Source organism: Oncorhynchus masou, chromosome 2, assembly GCF_036934945.1.
Source record: "Oncorhynchus masou masou isolate Uvic2021 chromosome 2, UVic_Omas_1.1, whole genome shotgun sequence".
Classification (NCBI taxonomy): Eukaryota; Metazoa; Chordata; class Actinopteri; order Salmoniformes; family Salmonidae; genus Oncorhynchus; species Oncorhynchus masou.
In genome coordinates this window covers 42,739,703-42,752,949 of record NC_088213.1, presented here as the reverse complement: position 1 = coordinate 42,752,949, position 13,247 = coordinate 42,739,703, and the positions used below count along the sequence as shown (strand labels likewise).

Here is a 13,247-nt window from a genome sequence, read left to right as displayed (position 1 = left end):
TGAACACACCATCCCCACTGTCAAACATGGTGGTGGCAGCATCATGGTTTGGGCCTGCTTTTCTTCAGCAGGGACAGGGAAGATGGTTAAAATTGATGGGAAGATGGATGGAGCCAAATACAGGACCATTCTGGAAGAAAACCTGATGGAGTCTCCAAAAGACCTGAGACTGGGACGGAGATTTGTCTTCCAACAAGACAATGATCCAAAACATAAAGCAAAATCTACGATGGAATGGTTCAAACATAAACATATCCAGGTGTTAGAATGGCCAAGTCAAAGTCCAGACCTGAATCCAATTGAGAATCTGTGGACAGAACTGAAAACTGCTGTTCACAAATGCTCTCCATCCAACCTCACTGAGCTCGAGCTGTTTTGCAAGGAGGAATGGGAAAAAATGTAAGTCTCTCGATGTGCAAAACTGATAGAGACATACCCCAAGCGACTTACAGCTGTAATCACAGCAAAAGGTGGCGCTACACAGTATTAACTTAAGGGGGCTGAATAATTTTGCACGCCCAATTTTTCAGTTTTTGATTTGTTAAAAAAGTTTGAAATATCCAATAAATGTCGTTCCACTTCATGATTGTGTCCCACTTGTTGTTGATTCTTCACAAAAAAATACAGTTTTATATCTATATGTTTGAAGCCTGAAATGTGGCAAAAGGTCGCAAAGTTCAAGGGGGCCGAATACTTTCGCAAGGCACTGTAGGTTGGAGTCATAAAAGCTTGTTTTTCAACCACTCCACAAATTTCTTGTTAACAAACTATAGTTTTGGCAAGTCAGTTAGGACATCTACTTTGTGCATGACACAAGTAATTTCTCCAACAACTGTTTACAGACAGATTACTTCACTTATAATTCACTGTTTCACAATTCCAGTGGGTGAGAAATTACATACATTAAGTTGACTGTGCCTTTAAACAGCTTGGAACATTCCAGAAAATGGTGTCATGGCTTTAGAAGCATCTGATAGGCTAATTGACATTATTTGAGTCAATTGGAGGTGTACCTGTGGATGTATTTCAAGACCTACCTTCAAACTCAATGCCTCTTTGCTTGACATCATGGAAAATTGAAAGAAATCAGCCAAGACCTCGTAAAAAAATTGTAGACCTCCACAAGTCTGGTTCATCCTTGGGAGCAATTTCCAAACGCCTGAAGGTACCACGTTCATCTGTACAAACAATAGTAAGCAAGTATAAACACCATGGGACCACGCAGCCGTCATACCGCTCAGGAAGGAGACGCGTTCTGTCTCCTAGATGAACGTACTTTGGTGCAAAAAGGGCAAATCAATCCCAGAACAACAGCAAAGGACCTTGTGAAGATGCTGGAGGAAACAGGTACAAAAGTATCTTTATTCATAGTGAAACGAGTCCTATATCGACATAACCTGAAAGGCCACTCAGCAAGGAAGAAGCCACTGCTCCAAAACTGCCATAAAAAAAGCCAGACAACAGTTTGCAACTGCACATGGGGACAAAGATTATACTTTTTGGCGAATCCTCTGGTCTGATGAAACAAAAATAAAACTGTTTGGCCATAATGACCATCGTTATGTTTGAAGGAAAGAGGGGGAGGCTTGCAACCCGAAGAACACCATCTCCACCTTGAAGCACAGGGGTGGTAGCATCATGTTGTGGGGGTGCTTTGCTGCAGGAAGGACTGGTGCACTTCACAAAATAGATGGCATCGAGAGGGAGGAAAATTATGTGGATATATTACGATAACATCTCAAGACATAAGTCAGGAAATTAAAGCTTGGTCGCAAATGGGTCTTCCAAATGGACAATGACCCCAAGCATACTTCCAAAGTTGTGGCAAAATGGCTTAAGGACAACAAAGTCAAGGTACTGGAGTGGCCATCACAAAGCCCTGACCTCAATCCTATACAAAATTTGTGGGCAGAACTGAAAAAGCATGTGCGAGCAAGGAGGCCTACAAACCTGTCTCAGTTACACCAGCTCTGTCAGGAGGAATGGGCCAAAAGTTTACCCAACTTTTTGTGGGAAGCTTGTGGAAGGCTACCCAGAACATTTGACCCAAGTTAAACAATTTTAAAGACAATGCTACCAAATACTAATTGAGTGTATGTAAAATTCTGACCCACTGGGAATGTGATAAAATAAATAAAAGCTGAAAAAAATAACTATCTCTACTATTATTCTGACTTTTCACATTCTTAAAATAAAGTGGTGATCCTAACTGACCGAAGACAGGGAATTTTTACTAGGTTTAAATGTCAGGAATTGTGACAAACTAAGTTTAAATGTAGTTGGCTAAGGTGTATTTAAACGTCCGACTTCAACTGTATGTCCTGGAAAGAGCAGGTGTCTGTAATGTTTTGTACACTCAGTGTATTTACCACTATCCCAAACACACCTCGCCACTCCTTCCCACTACTTTGACCCAAACAGATCCTACACCAGGCCCTTGGCCTAAAGAGGCTCGACACCTTTCTCTCAAAACCCCCTGTAGTTCTTTTGCACTAAAATATGAGGACATATAGACTGACCAGGTGAATCCAGGAAAAAGCTATGATCCATTATCGATGTCAATATTTAAATCAACTCAATATTAGGAGGATGTTCTTAATGTTTTGAACACTCAGCTCAGGTCCTCAGGGGCCCGAAGTGGTGTCACACATTTTCCCCATCCCTGGCAAACACAGCTGATTAAACAGATTGCATTCTAAACTGAAGATCATGACTTCAGTTTAGAATGACTTATTGGAGTCTGGTGTGTTAGCTGGGTCTGGGGCAAAGGTGTGACACCAATCAGGTCCCCGAGGACTAGAGTTGCCCATCCCTGGGTTAGATGGTGGTGCAACACATTTTCTTTGTGAACGAATGTGCAATGCACTTTCCAAACTGTGAAAGGCAGCAATACGCAACATATTGTCTCGTCTGCCGGAAAGACACACGAAGAAGAGGCGTAGTTTAGACACACAACAAGCAGCCCAGGGCCAACCCACTGTGTATTTCCGTGTTACTTCCTTGTTCTATCTTATCTTTGGTATTTTTCTGGAGAGAAATGTGTAGACAGCGGTAATTTTTGGACGATTCGGCTACTTATCAATGCGAGCGACAGATACGCATAATAATTGTTTTCTTTAGATCCCCGCCTTGCGGTTACTGATTCGTCAAGACCCGCTGAGGTGATCAGGAGGTGTAGAACTTCTTCACCCCAGAACTTCTCGTCGATGGCAGACTCCCGAGAAAGACGGAAAACCGGCGAAGATGAGCCTCCGGGTGCAGTCGGGGGTGAAGGTAAATATTAATATGCGCTTGAGACTTTGAAAGATCGTCACCTGAATTTTTAAAATCTAAAATATTGTCAACTAACACAAAGTACAGGGTCCCGTCAGAATCATTGGTCGCGATCGAAGCGATACTTTGTTTCCCCCTGATTGTTTCAGCATGTAGGCCTAGTTAGACTAATTAGCGAAATGGTGAAAACAGTCTTAGTGAGGTCGGCTATTTCAACATGTAAAAATCTAGCACTAAAAATCTATAACTATTTTGGGCTACACACTTTGAGCTTGGAAGGCCATAGAAATGTCATTTGACGTCACTTCACTGTAACAAATGGGAAACAAAAAGTGTAATACTAGGTCAAATCAAAATCATAAGTTCGGAAAGTCGAAATCTAGAAAGTGGCCCGAGTCCCCGACTTGGAATTTCGAGTTGGATGACTGTTCAAATCGGGTTTTTTCGAGTTCACCGTTTTTTTGAACGCACTGAAGTTGGAAGTTAGAGATTTCACTTTATATATTATATACCTTACTTGCTTTGGCAATGTTAACACATGTTTCCCATGCCAATAAAGCCCCTTGAATTGAATTGAATTGAATTGATTTCCGAGTTCCCGAGCTTCCAGTTGTTTTGAACGCGGCATAACTCTAACCCCCAAGTAAAGTGGCATACAAAGTCTACATCATAAAGGAAACATGCAGGTTCTGGGAGTGAGCAAAAGACTCTGCCAATTGAATTGGAGCACAATGCGTGATTAACACATCTATCTGATCACCACAATAAACTGTCATGTCATTAAACATTGATAATAAAAACATAAAATCACTAACAACATCTTTGTAACAGATGTCATCGACGACAGAATTATGGAACAAGGAGCTGTTGTTTTAAGAGGGTAAATAAACTTAGCACTAGTACCATTAGTATCCATCCCGATGATCACATTATCCATTTTCACAAAATATTTGTACATTTTTATCCATGAAGGTATGTCATAGAGAGGGTCAGTGCAGAAAACCCAGAGAGACGTTTGACTCCAGAGGACCTTGGTGGCAGACCCAACGAACTAGAGGACCACCAAGTCAAAGAAGTGGTACAACAGCTGCTGCTGATCGCTGATGACCTGAACAGAAATGCTGAGCTACAACAGTATGACGTTATTTTCTTCTGAATTAGCATATTAGTTACAGTGCCTTCAGAAAGTATTCATACCCCTTGACTTATTCCAAATGTTGTGTTTCAGTCTGAATTCAAAATGGGTTAAATTATTGTTTTTTTCACCCATCTACACACAATATATATCCCACTTGAACTTTATTTTTATTTTTTATGTTTGCAAATTGATTGAAAATGAAATACAGAAATAGCTCATTTACGTAACTATTCACACCCCTGAGTCAATACTTTGTACAATCACCTTTGGCAGTGATTACAGCTGTGAGTCTCTCTTGGTAAGTCACAAAGCGCTTTCCACATCTGGACATTTCCCCTTAATTATTTTCAAAATTCTTCAAGCTCTGTCAAATTGGTTGTTGATCATTGCTAGACAACCATTTTCAGGCCTTCCCATAGATTTAAGTCAACACTACCTAGGCCACTCCGGAACATTCACTGTCTTCTTGATGAGCAGCTCTAGGTGTTTTAGGTTATTGTCCTGCTGAAAAGTGTATTCATCTCACAGTGTCTGGTGGAAAGCAGACTGAACCAGGTTTTCCTCTAGGATTTTGCCTGTGCTTAGCTCTATGCCATTTCTGTTTTATCCTGACAAACTCCCCAGTCCTTAACGATTACAAGCATACCCATAACATGATGCAGCCTCAACTATGCTTGGAAATATGGAGAGTGGAACTCAGTAATGTGGTGTATTGGATTGGCCTTAAAAATAACACCTTGTATTCAGGACAAAAAGTTAATTGTTTCGCCACATTTGTTTCAGTATTACTTTAGTGCCTTGTTGAAAACAGGACGCATATTTTGGAATATTTTTATTCTGTACAGGCTTCCTCTTCCAAAGTCACCATTGGCCTCATGATGAAATCCCTGAGTGGTTTCCTTCCTCTCTGGTAACTGAGTTAGGAAGGATGCCTGTATATTTGAAGTGACTGTGTGTATTGATACACCATCCAAAGTGTAATTAATGACTTCACCAGGCTCAAAGGGATATTCAATGTCTTGTTTAGTTTTTTACCTATCTACCCTTCTTTGCGAAGCATTGGAAAACCTCCCTGGTCTTTGTGGTTGAATCTGTGTTTGAAATTCACTGCTCCACTGCGGGACCTTACAATTATCTGTGCGTGTGGGGTGCAGAGATGAGGTAGTTATTCAAAAATAATTTTAAACATTTGTATTTGGCTGGTCTATGTGATGGTGGTGGTTTTATGTACTATTTTACTCAAGCAAACAAAAAATATAAGCCTGGATGTGAACACATGAGTATATTCCCATATCCTATTGTAGTGGTTTGGCAAATTGTCATCAAATGAAGAACTTTATTATTTTATCATTATTTCATTTCCTTGACAACAAGAAACATGGAAAGAGAAACAATTACTTTTCCTCATGTTCTAATTATTTGTCTCTCCTTCCTCTGACAGCCTAATAAGCACAGTCCAGGTAAACTGTGTCCAGGATGTGTTCTTCTCAGTGGCCAGGGAAATCTTTGCAGATGGTATCAACTGGGGCAGAGTGGTCTCCCTGTTTCACTTGGCCTACAAGCTTATTTACAAGGTAACACTTGGAATGTGCCTGTTACTGAATATGAAATCATTGAAACTTACAATTGTAAAGTTTTTAAATGCCAGCAGCATACCACCCTGCATCCCACTGCTGGCTTGCTTCTAAAGCTAAGCAGGGTTGGTCCCTGGATGGGAGACCAGATGCTGCTGGAAGTGGTGTTGGAGGGCCAGTAGGAGGCCCCCTTTACTCTGGTCCAAAAAAAAAATCCCAATGCAGTGATTGGGGACATTGCCCTGTGTAGGGTGCCGTCTTTTGGATGGGAAGTTAAACGGGTGTGCTGACTCTCTCTGGTAACTAAAGATCCCATGGCACTTAACCCCGGTGTCCTGGCTAAATTCCCAACCTGGCCTTCATACCATCACGGTCACCTAATCATCACCCGTTTACAATTGGCTCATTCATCCTCCTTCCTCTCCCCTTTAACTGTTCCCCAGGTCGTTGCTGTAAATGAGAACGTGTTCAGTCTACTTGCCTGGTTAAATAAAAAATAAAAAAATAAAATAAAGCAGAATGAATCTCCCCTCACACTATATGTATATTTGTTATCCCCCTTTCCAAGGCACTGACACAGAACCACTTAGAAATCATCAAGAAGGTTATTAGCTGGGTATTACAGTTCATCAGGGAAAATGTCTCCGCTTGGATCCGACAGCAAGGAGGATGGGTGAGTACCCCACTGGAGTATGCCAACATGCCCGTCCGGATGTACAATGGGACTATATTTTATTTTTTAAAATACCACAAGAGCAGAGACGCTATCACAATCAATACATACGTGCAGTAAAGAGATCAATTGAAAACAGACTGTGGGGGATAGAGGACTGATGAGGTCATTGGTGCCCATTTAATAAATTACATATTTTTTAAAGCTGATCTAACAAAGTGGATATTTGTCAAATCTGTCATGATGTATGTGTTCGAAAAGGCCCACAATGTGCTTACTAAAATCTTATTTGGTGCATAATATTTAATGTCCTTTTTGGGTTTAGAAAATATGTCTGCTAAATGTCAACCGCCGTTTGGATAAGCTGATAGCGTAGCTAGCCATATAGCAATTAGTGGTGGTATTAAGTTGTTTTTAAGTGTTATGCAATTGATTGGTAAAGATGATGTGAACATGTATTGCGGGTGACATACATACAGGTGTTGTACAGTTTTTTTTCTTTACACCGACATGTTGTCAAATACACAGATAAACAATAGCCTAAACGTAGGCGAACTTTGATGGCCGGTAATGAGGAGATTCTGGATCTATCCCCCACAGCGTTTCCATGGCTTGTCAGTTATTTTGGACAAACTTCTTATTAACTGATCTATTCAAGAATGCACATCTGACAAGTAATAGCCATAAGTCACATGCCCATCGGACAAACCAAAATGTAAACCATGCTAGTTGGTAAGTTCTACGTATGGTGATTCACACGTGCATGCATATCAAGAGGAGGAAGCGCTCACTTCTACTCAAATACGACCATGCACATGTGTCCTCAACGGCCGATGCAGGCAGGCAGTTCCGATGTGGGCAACACCGAGTTCAGCTACCTGTGCCACGTCACAATACTGTCAGTTCATGAAGCTAAGCTTGTTTGATGATGAGTAACCTTGCCTCACGCCTATACATCCCAGAACGAGCACTAAGGCTTTAGCTCAGCCTAGTCCAGCCTATGACTCTGGTTAGTACGGACAATCGTAATGGTTCCACTGTTGTGTGATTGACTTTTCGTTTTGCTTGCAGGAGGCGGTTGTTAGCACCGTGTCACATTGGCGTACTGTGTCGCTTGTGGCTGCAGTGGCTTTCGTGATGGCCGTGGTTTACTGGAGGAAAACACGCTGACATCATCTCAGGAAGCGCCCTTGGTGAAATCAAAGTGCCCTTAAAATGTGGACAGTTCTCTAGGAAGACAGGTTAATGTGTTATGTCCTGTGCAGTTGATTTGACTTTGGGGCAAAGGTGACCTAGTAATCTTTATTTTTGTATGTGTGTATATATATATATGATGAATTGATCTGAAAAGGGAGAGTCAGGGGCTTTTTGGTACAGTACTCCAAACTGAGCAAGTATTTATTAGTACCAATGTGAAACGGAATTTTTCTATTGCTCAAAAAATAACCTTGTAAGGTGTTTTATTGAACAATGTTTTATTGGACATTAGATTTTTTATTGAATCCCAAATCTTCTATTGATTTGGAATTAAAAGTAATCCACTACTATTTTTTCACAGCTCTAAATAGGTATTATATACAGTGGGGCAAAAAAGTATTTAGTCAGCCACCAATTGTGCAAGTTCTCCCACTTAAAAAGATGAGAGAGGCCTGTAATTTTCATCATAGGTACACTTCAACTATGACAGACAAAATGAGGGGAAAAAATCCAGAAAATCACATTGTAGGATTTTTAATAAATTTATTTGCAAATTATGAAAATAAGTATTTGGTCAATAACAAAAGTTCATCTCAATACTTTGTTATATACCCTTTGTTGGCAATAACAGAGGTCAAATGTTTTCTATGTCTTCACAAGGTTTTCACACACTGTTGCTGATATTTTGGCCCAGTCCTCCATGCAGATCTCCTCTCGAGCAGTGATGTTTTGGGGCTGTTGCTGGGACATGTACTGGCTGAAGCAGGGGGACACATCTGGCACTGCAGGATTTGAGTCCCTGGTGGCGTAGTGTGTTACTGATGGTAGGCTTTGTTACTTTGGTCCCAGCTCTCTGCAGGTCATTCTCTAGGTCCCCCCGTGTGGTTCTGGAATTTTTGCTCACCGTTCTTGTGATCATTTTGACCCCACGGGGTGAGATCTTGCGTGGAGCCCCAGATCGAGGGAGATTATCAGTGGTCTTGTATGTCTTCCATTTCCTAATAATTGCTCCCACAGTTGATTTCTTCAAACCAAGCTGCTTACCTATTGCAGATTCATTCTTCCCAGCCTGGTGCAGGTCTACAATTTTGACAGCTCTCTTGGCCATAGTGGAGTTTGGAATGTGACTTTGAGGTTGTGGGCAGGTGTCTTTTATACGGATAACAAGTTCAAACAGGAGCCATTAATACAGGTAACGAGTGGAGGACAGAGGAGCCTCACAGGTCTGTGAGAGCCAGACATCTTGCTTGTTTGGAGGTGACCAAATACTTGTTTTCCACCATAATTTGCAAATAAATTCATTAAAAATCCTACAATGTGATTTTCTGGATTTTTTTTCTTCTCATTTTGTCTGTCATAGTTGAAGTGTACCTATGATGAAAATTACAGGCCTCTCAACTTTTTAAGTGGGAGAACTTGAACAATTGGCGGCTGACTAAATACTTTTTTGCCCCACTGTATATGTATTTGAATGCACCAAATGTCTTTTAAATTTTACATCGTGGCAATCATGCATACATGTTTAATAAAAATACCTTTGCCAAAGCAAAGTAATATTGAATTTGTAATTTACTTTTAAGTGTTTTCTCGTTAACTCCACTTTCTGAGGAAACTTTGGTTTGGGACCATACTAACTCTTTCATGGTTTGACCAGATCTCTCTTTAACTAATATGTTTTATGGTTCTTTCTCCTTAAACCTGAAAGAATTGCCCAATCCCAAGGGTGGGCAATCTTACCAACCAAAAGGCTGATGTGGTTGTTAGCTTTTGTTCCAGCCTAGAGGTAACACCTGATTCCACTAATCAATCTTGTATAATAGAAGGACATGCAGTACTATGTTTAAACCTCAAGATGTCGTAGTACTCTTATGAGAAGTATGTTGGCGTATTATAAACAAAATTGGAATTGTACATAGTTTAGACTATTTCACAAACTAAATCTAGTCTGCGATATAAATGATAGAAGCCTTTCACCCAATCCTTTCTTACCTTTCTCACAGTTAGTGATTCTGTTGTTAGTCCTTTACCTTTCTGACAAAATGAACATGCTGGGTTATATAGACATGATCAATGATATTACATAACAAATGCCTCTCAATTAACCTTATTAGACTGCTCTAATTGCAAAAATGATGAACATGTATTATTAATCATGTATTAATTGTCTCAGTGTAATTAACTCTATTCTCAACCAAGGGCCGGATTCAATCAAGACCGCAGGAAACAGACACTAATGAAACATTCTGTTGTTCCCTGCACAAGGGAAGGTTTTCGTTTCATTGTGTAAACACTCACCAATAAGTGTGTAAAAATAGTATTTTATGCCACTGGTGCGATGTGATTTTTATTCAATGCAGGTTCCCGCAGTGTGAGTCTGATTGAATTCTTCGATGCCAGTATTTAACATTGCGTCACATTAAAAGTGTCCCTTGCACGTGACGATTTGCCAATGTCTTCACCTGAGTACTGCTTTGCCTGCTTTGCAAATTGCACCGGTCTTAGCACAGCATTCAGACCAAAAAAAAAGCGTAGGGATATGATAGAGCACCCAAATGTTGCTCAGCAGCACAAAGAGGAACTCCTCCACGGTGGTTATACAATGTGTGAAGTGTGTAGCACCCCCTTATTTGCAAGGATGCAGCATCCAATCATTTTGAAGAATATTGTGTGTGCACGTTTTTTGTCTACCTCATGATTCCTATTTTTTACAATTAGTCATTGAATGTCCGATGGAAACAGGGGTTGCTGATTTCTGGGCCTGGGGAAAGATTTAACTTTGATGTCCCGCTCACTAGTGGTACATTCTGAATCAAACCATAAAACGCCTGCTGGATCACATGCTCAACAGGCGTCTGGCATCTCACTCTCGTCAGCTGACATCTTTAGCCAATCTGCTGAACATGGCTGTCACTGGAAATGTCAGCCGCGAGGTAAACACAGGGCTAATAACCAGTGATCCAAGCGACCTCTAAAAAGTGAAGGCAACCAAATATCACTCAGTGGTGCAGTAGATACAGAGGAGAAACCCTGAGTGACACCAGCCCAGTCATCACTGCGTCGTCAGAGAGGGTAACACACTGACAGTGGACTGGTCTCTGCACTTTACTAGATCTCACAAAACATCCTGCTGTACATGCGTGTTGCCATTTGTAAATGGATGGTTGTTTACGATTTAGGTCATTTCTGTCAAATATCCTTTAATACTACATGTGAACTTTAAACAACAGTTACCCCCTCATGTGACATCAGCTCTCTCCTATGACAGAGGGTTAATAGTTATCATGTGGTGATAAAGCAAATTTAAAACTTCTAAAGACCGCAATAGGCGACGATTGCTCCATGACACTGAACAAAAGGCAGTGTGATCCCACGTGGTCCTCAGTAGCCCAGTTGGTAGTGTGGCTCTTGCAATGCTAGGATAGCGTTGGGGACCACTTAAACGTCAAAAGTGTATGCACGCATGACTGTAAGTCGCTTTGGATAAAGGTATCTGCTAAACGGCACATATTATCATGGTAGCTAATGGCATCCTAATGTAGGTAAAGAAACAACAACCATTTCATGAAGTGCTGTACTTCAAGCTTCAAGATGCCCAACTCAAAGGTTAAATGCATCGCTGTGATAGTCAAAGCAAACAGAAATGGGCCAATTTGATTTGCCTGTTTCTCTGACTTTTAGAGCAGATACAAATCTTAAGGGGTTATTCAGGACTACTTAGTCATCTCGGTGAGAATCGAACACCTATGGGTTCCCATCTGCACCGGTGGATGCCAGGGGGGAAGAATGCAACACAAACCCGCTGGCACGTAGTGAGGGAAATGTCCTGGGAGAAAACAAACACAGAAAAGGAGAAAAAAAGCTGAGCACATGTTTATAATTGTATTATCAGAAAAGTTTTTTTACTATGAACAAACTTGCCAACTTTGCCTAAATTCCAACTGGACAATGGAATTAGCACAATTCACACCGCAATAGTCTTCATGTGGACATATTACATTAAAGCAGTATCCTTGATCATCTGAATGTATCGCTAAACAACATTGAAACAAGCTTGGCGATGGAAGAGTTCATTGGGAATAGCTAACCTCTCCATTAGGAAAAACTCAAATAGAATGAGACTATGCAATTTAGTAACAGATAGTATTAGACCATGCGTCTACATCAAAGAATGTTGTAAGACTGTTGATAAGGTGATATTTTGTGCAAAGAGAGAAGACTTTTGATCTGAAGCCCAGTATGTGTTTGTGTCACAGCACTTGGCCATTCATTTACCCGCTTTTTTGTGTTCAACATTTTTTTAAATTTATATTTCTCCAAACTTACACAAAGAGCAAAGTAAATTAGGTCCCACTTTAAACAAACAACAGCACCAGGCTTAATGAAGCGTTCATAAACTGTTTTTAAGGCCTATGCATCTTCTAATTTATACGCCTATGTCATACTATATAGAGGGTGAGACTATGAAGGGTGGCAAAGGGCTTATGTCACATTTGGAAAGCACCAAATGTAAGCACCTTTCATCCCCTATTATGCTCTATGACTTATACATTATTTGTGAGGCAAATATATATATATAGTGCTTATGAACACTTATGAATCTACTGTAATGGACATTAGAGTTCTTGGCAGTAGAAGGGCAATAGTTTGAGAATAAAATTAGTTGCCCTCTGATGTTTCTATGTAGTTAGATTCTATCCCACCAGATGTCAGTATTCTTTGTTTGTAGCTAACTGTTCAGTGTCTTCCTATTTTTCAGTAGAGACGATTAATGTACTGTGCAAGATAGCATTGTTGCAATTATAAACACTCTATTGTCACATTTAAGAATAAATATTTTTTCATCACTGGAGAACACAGCTTGGAAAGAATCTCAGCGCCAATACTTGGCAGTGTCTTAGTTCTCTTCTTGAGTTTGAAACTGCAATTTTTCAACACCCATCATTTTCATATTTTTTGATTACCACTGACATTGCATGTATACCTGATAAATATTTAATCAGTGACAGTATCATGGTAGATAGATATATTATATGAAATCTTATTGTGCACACCAGGAACATATTATTACATCATTGCAAGGAGAACATGCCCACCTGGTCAGAGAAAAAAGAGACAACGCCATTGTAACAAATTTCCATGTGCGGCTTTCTGAAACATTTAGAAACACAAAAATGGTGCGCTAGATATGACAATGTATAAATACCCCTCTTATCTTTATTAATCGGGAACCAGTGAATGGTTGTGCCACTGTTCCATGGTCACTTCAAATTCCATTCTGACAGCAAGGGCACTTAAAGCACTCTCAAGTGTTCATTCATGATCAACCTACAGCAATGCCAGGTTCAGCCAAAGCTTTTTTTTTGACGTTTTTTTTTTTTTGAAGTTGAGCGGT

The 13,247-nt window shown here is 40.3% G+C and overlaps 1 protein-coding gene across 1 annotated transcript; it reads left to right on the top strand.

Annotated features, from left to right (window-relative positions):
* Positions 1–2,954: 2,954 nt before the first annotated feature.
* LOC135505102 (apoptosis regulator BAX-like) lies at positions 2,955–9,409 on the top strand. Its single transcript, XM_064924195.1, has 6 exons — positions 2,955–3,273; positions 4,105–4,153; positions 4,246–4,407; positions 5,853–5,985; positions 6,554–6,658; positions 7,730–9,409. Exons 1-6 carry the CDS (start codon positions 3,207–3,209, stop codon positions 7,826–7,828), a joined length of 615 nt encoding a protein of 204 aa, XP_064780267.1. The 5' UTR covers positions 2,955–3,206; the 3' UTR covers positions 7,829–9,409.
* Positions 9,410–13,247: the final 3,838 nt, after the last annotated feature.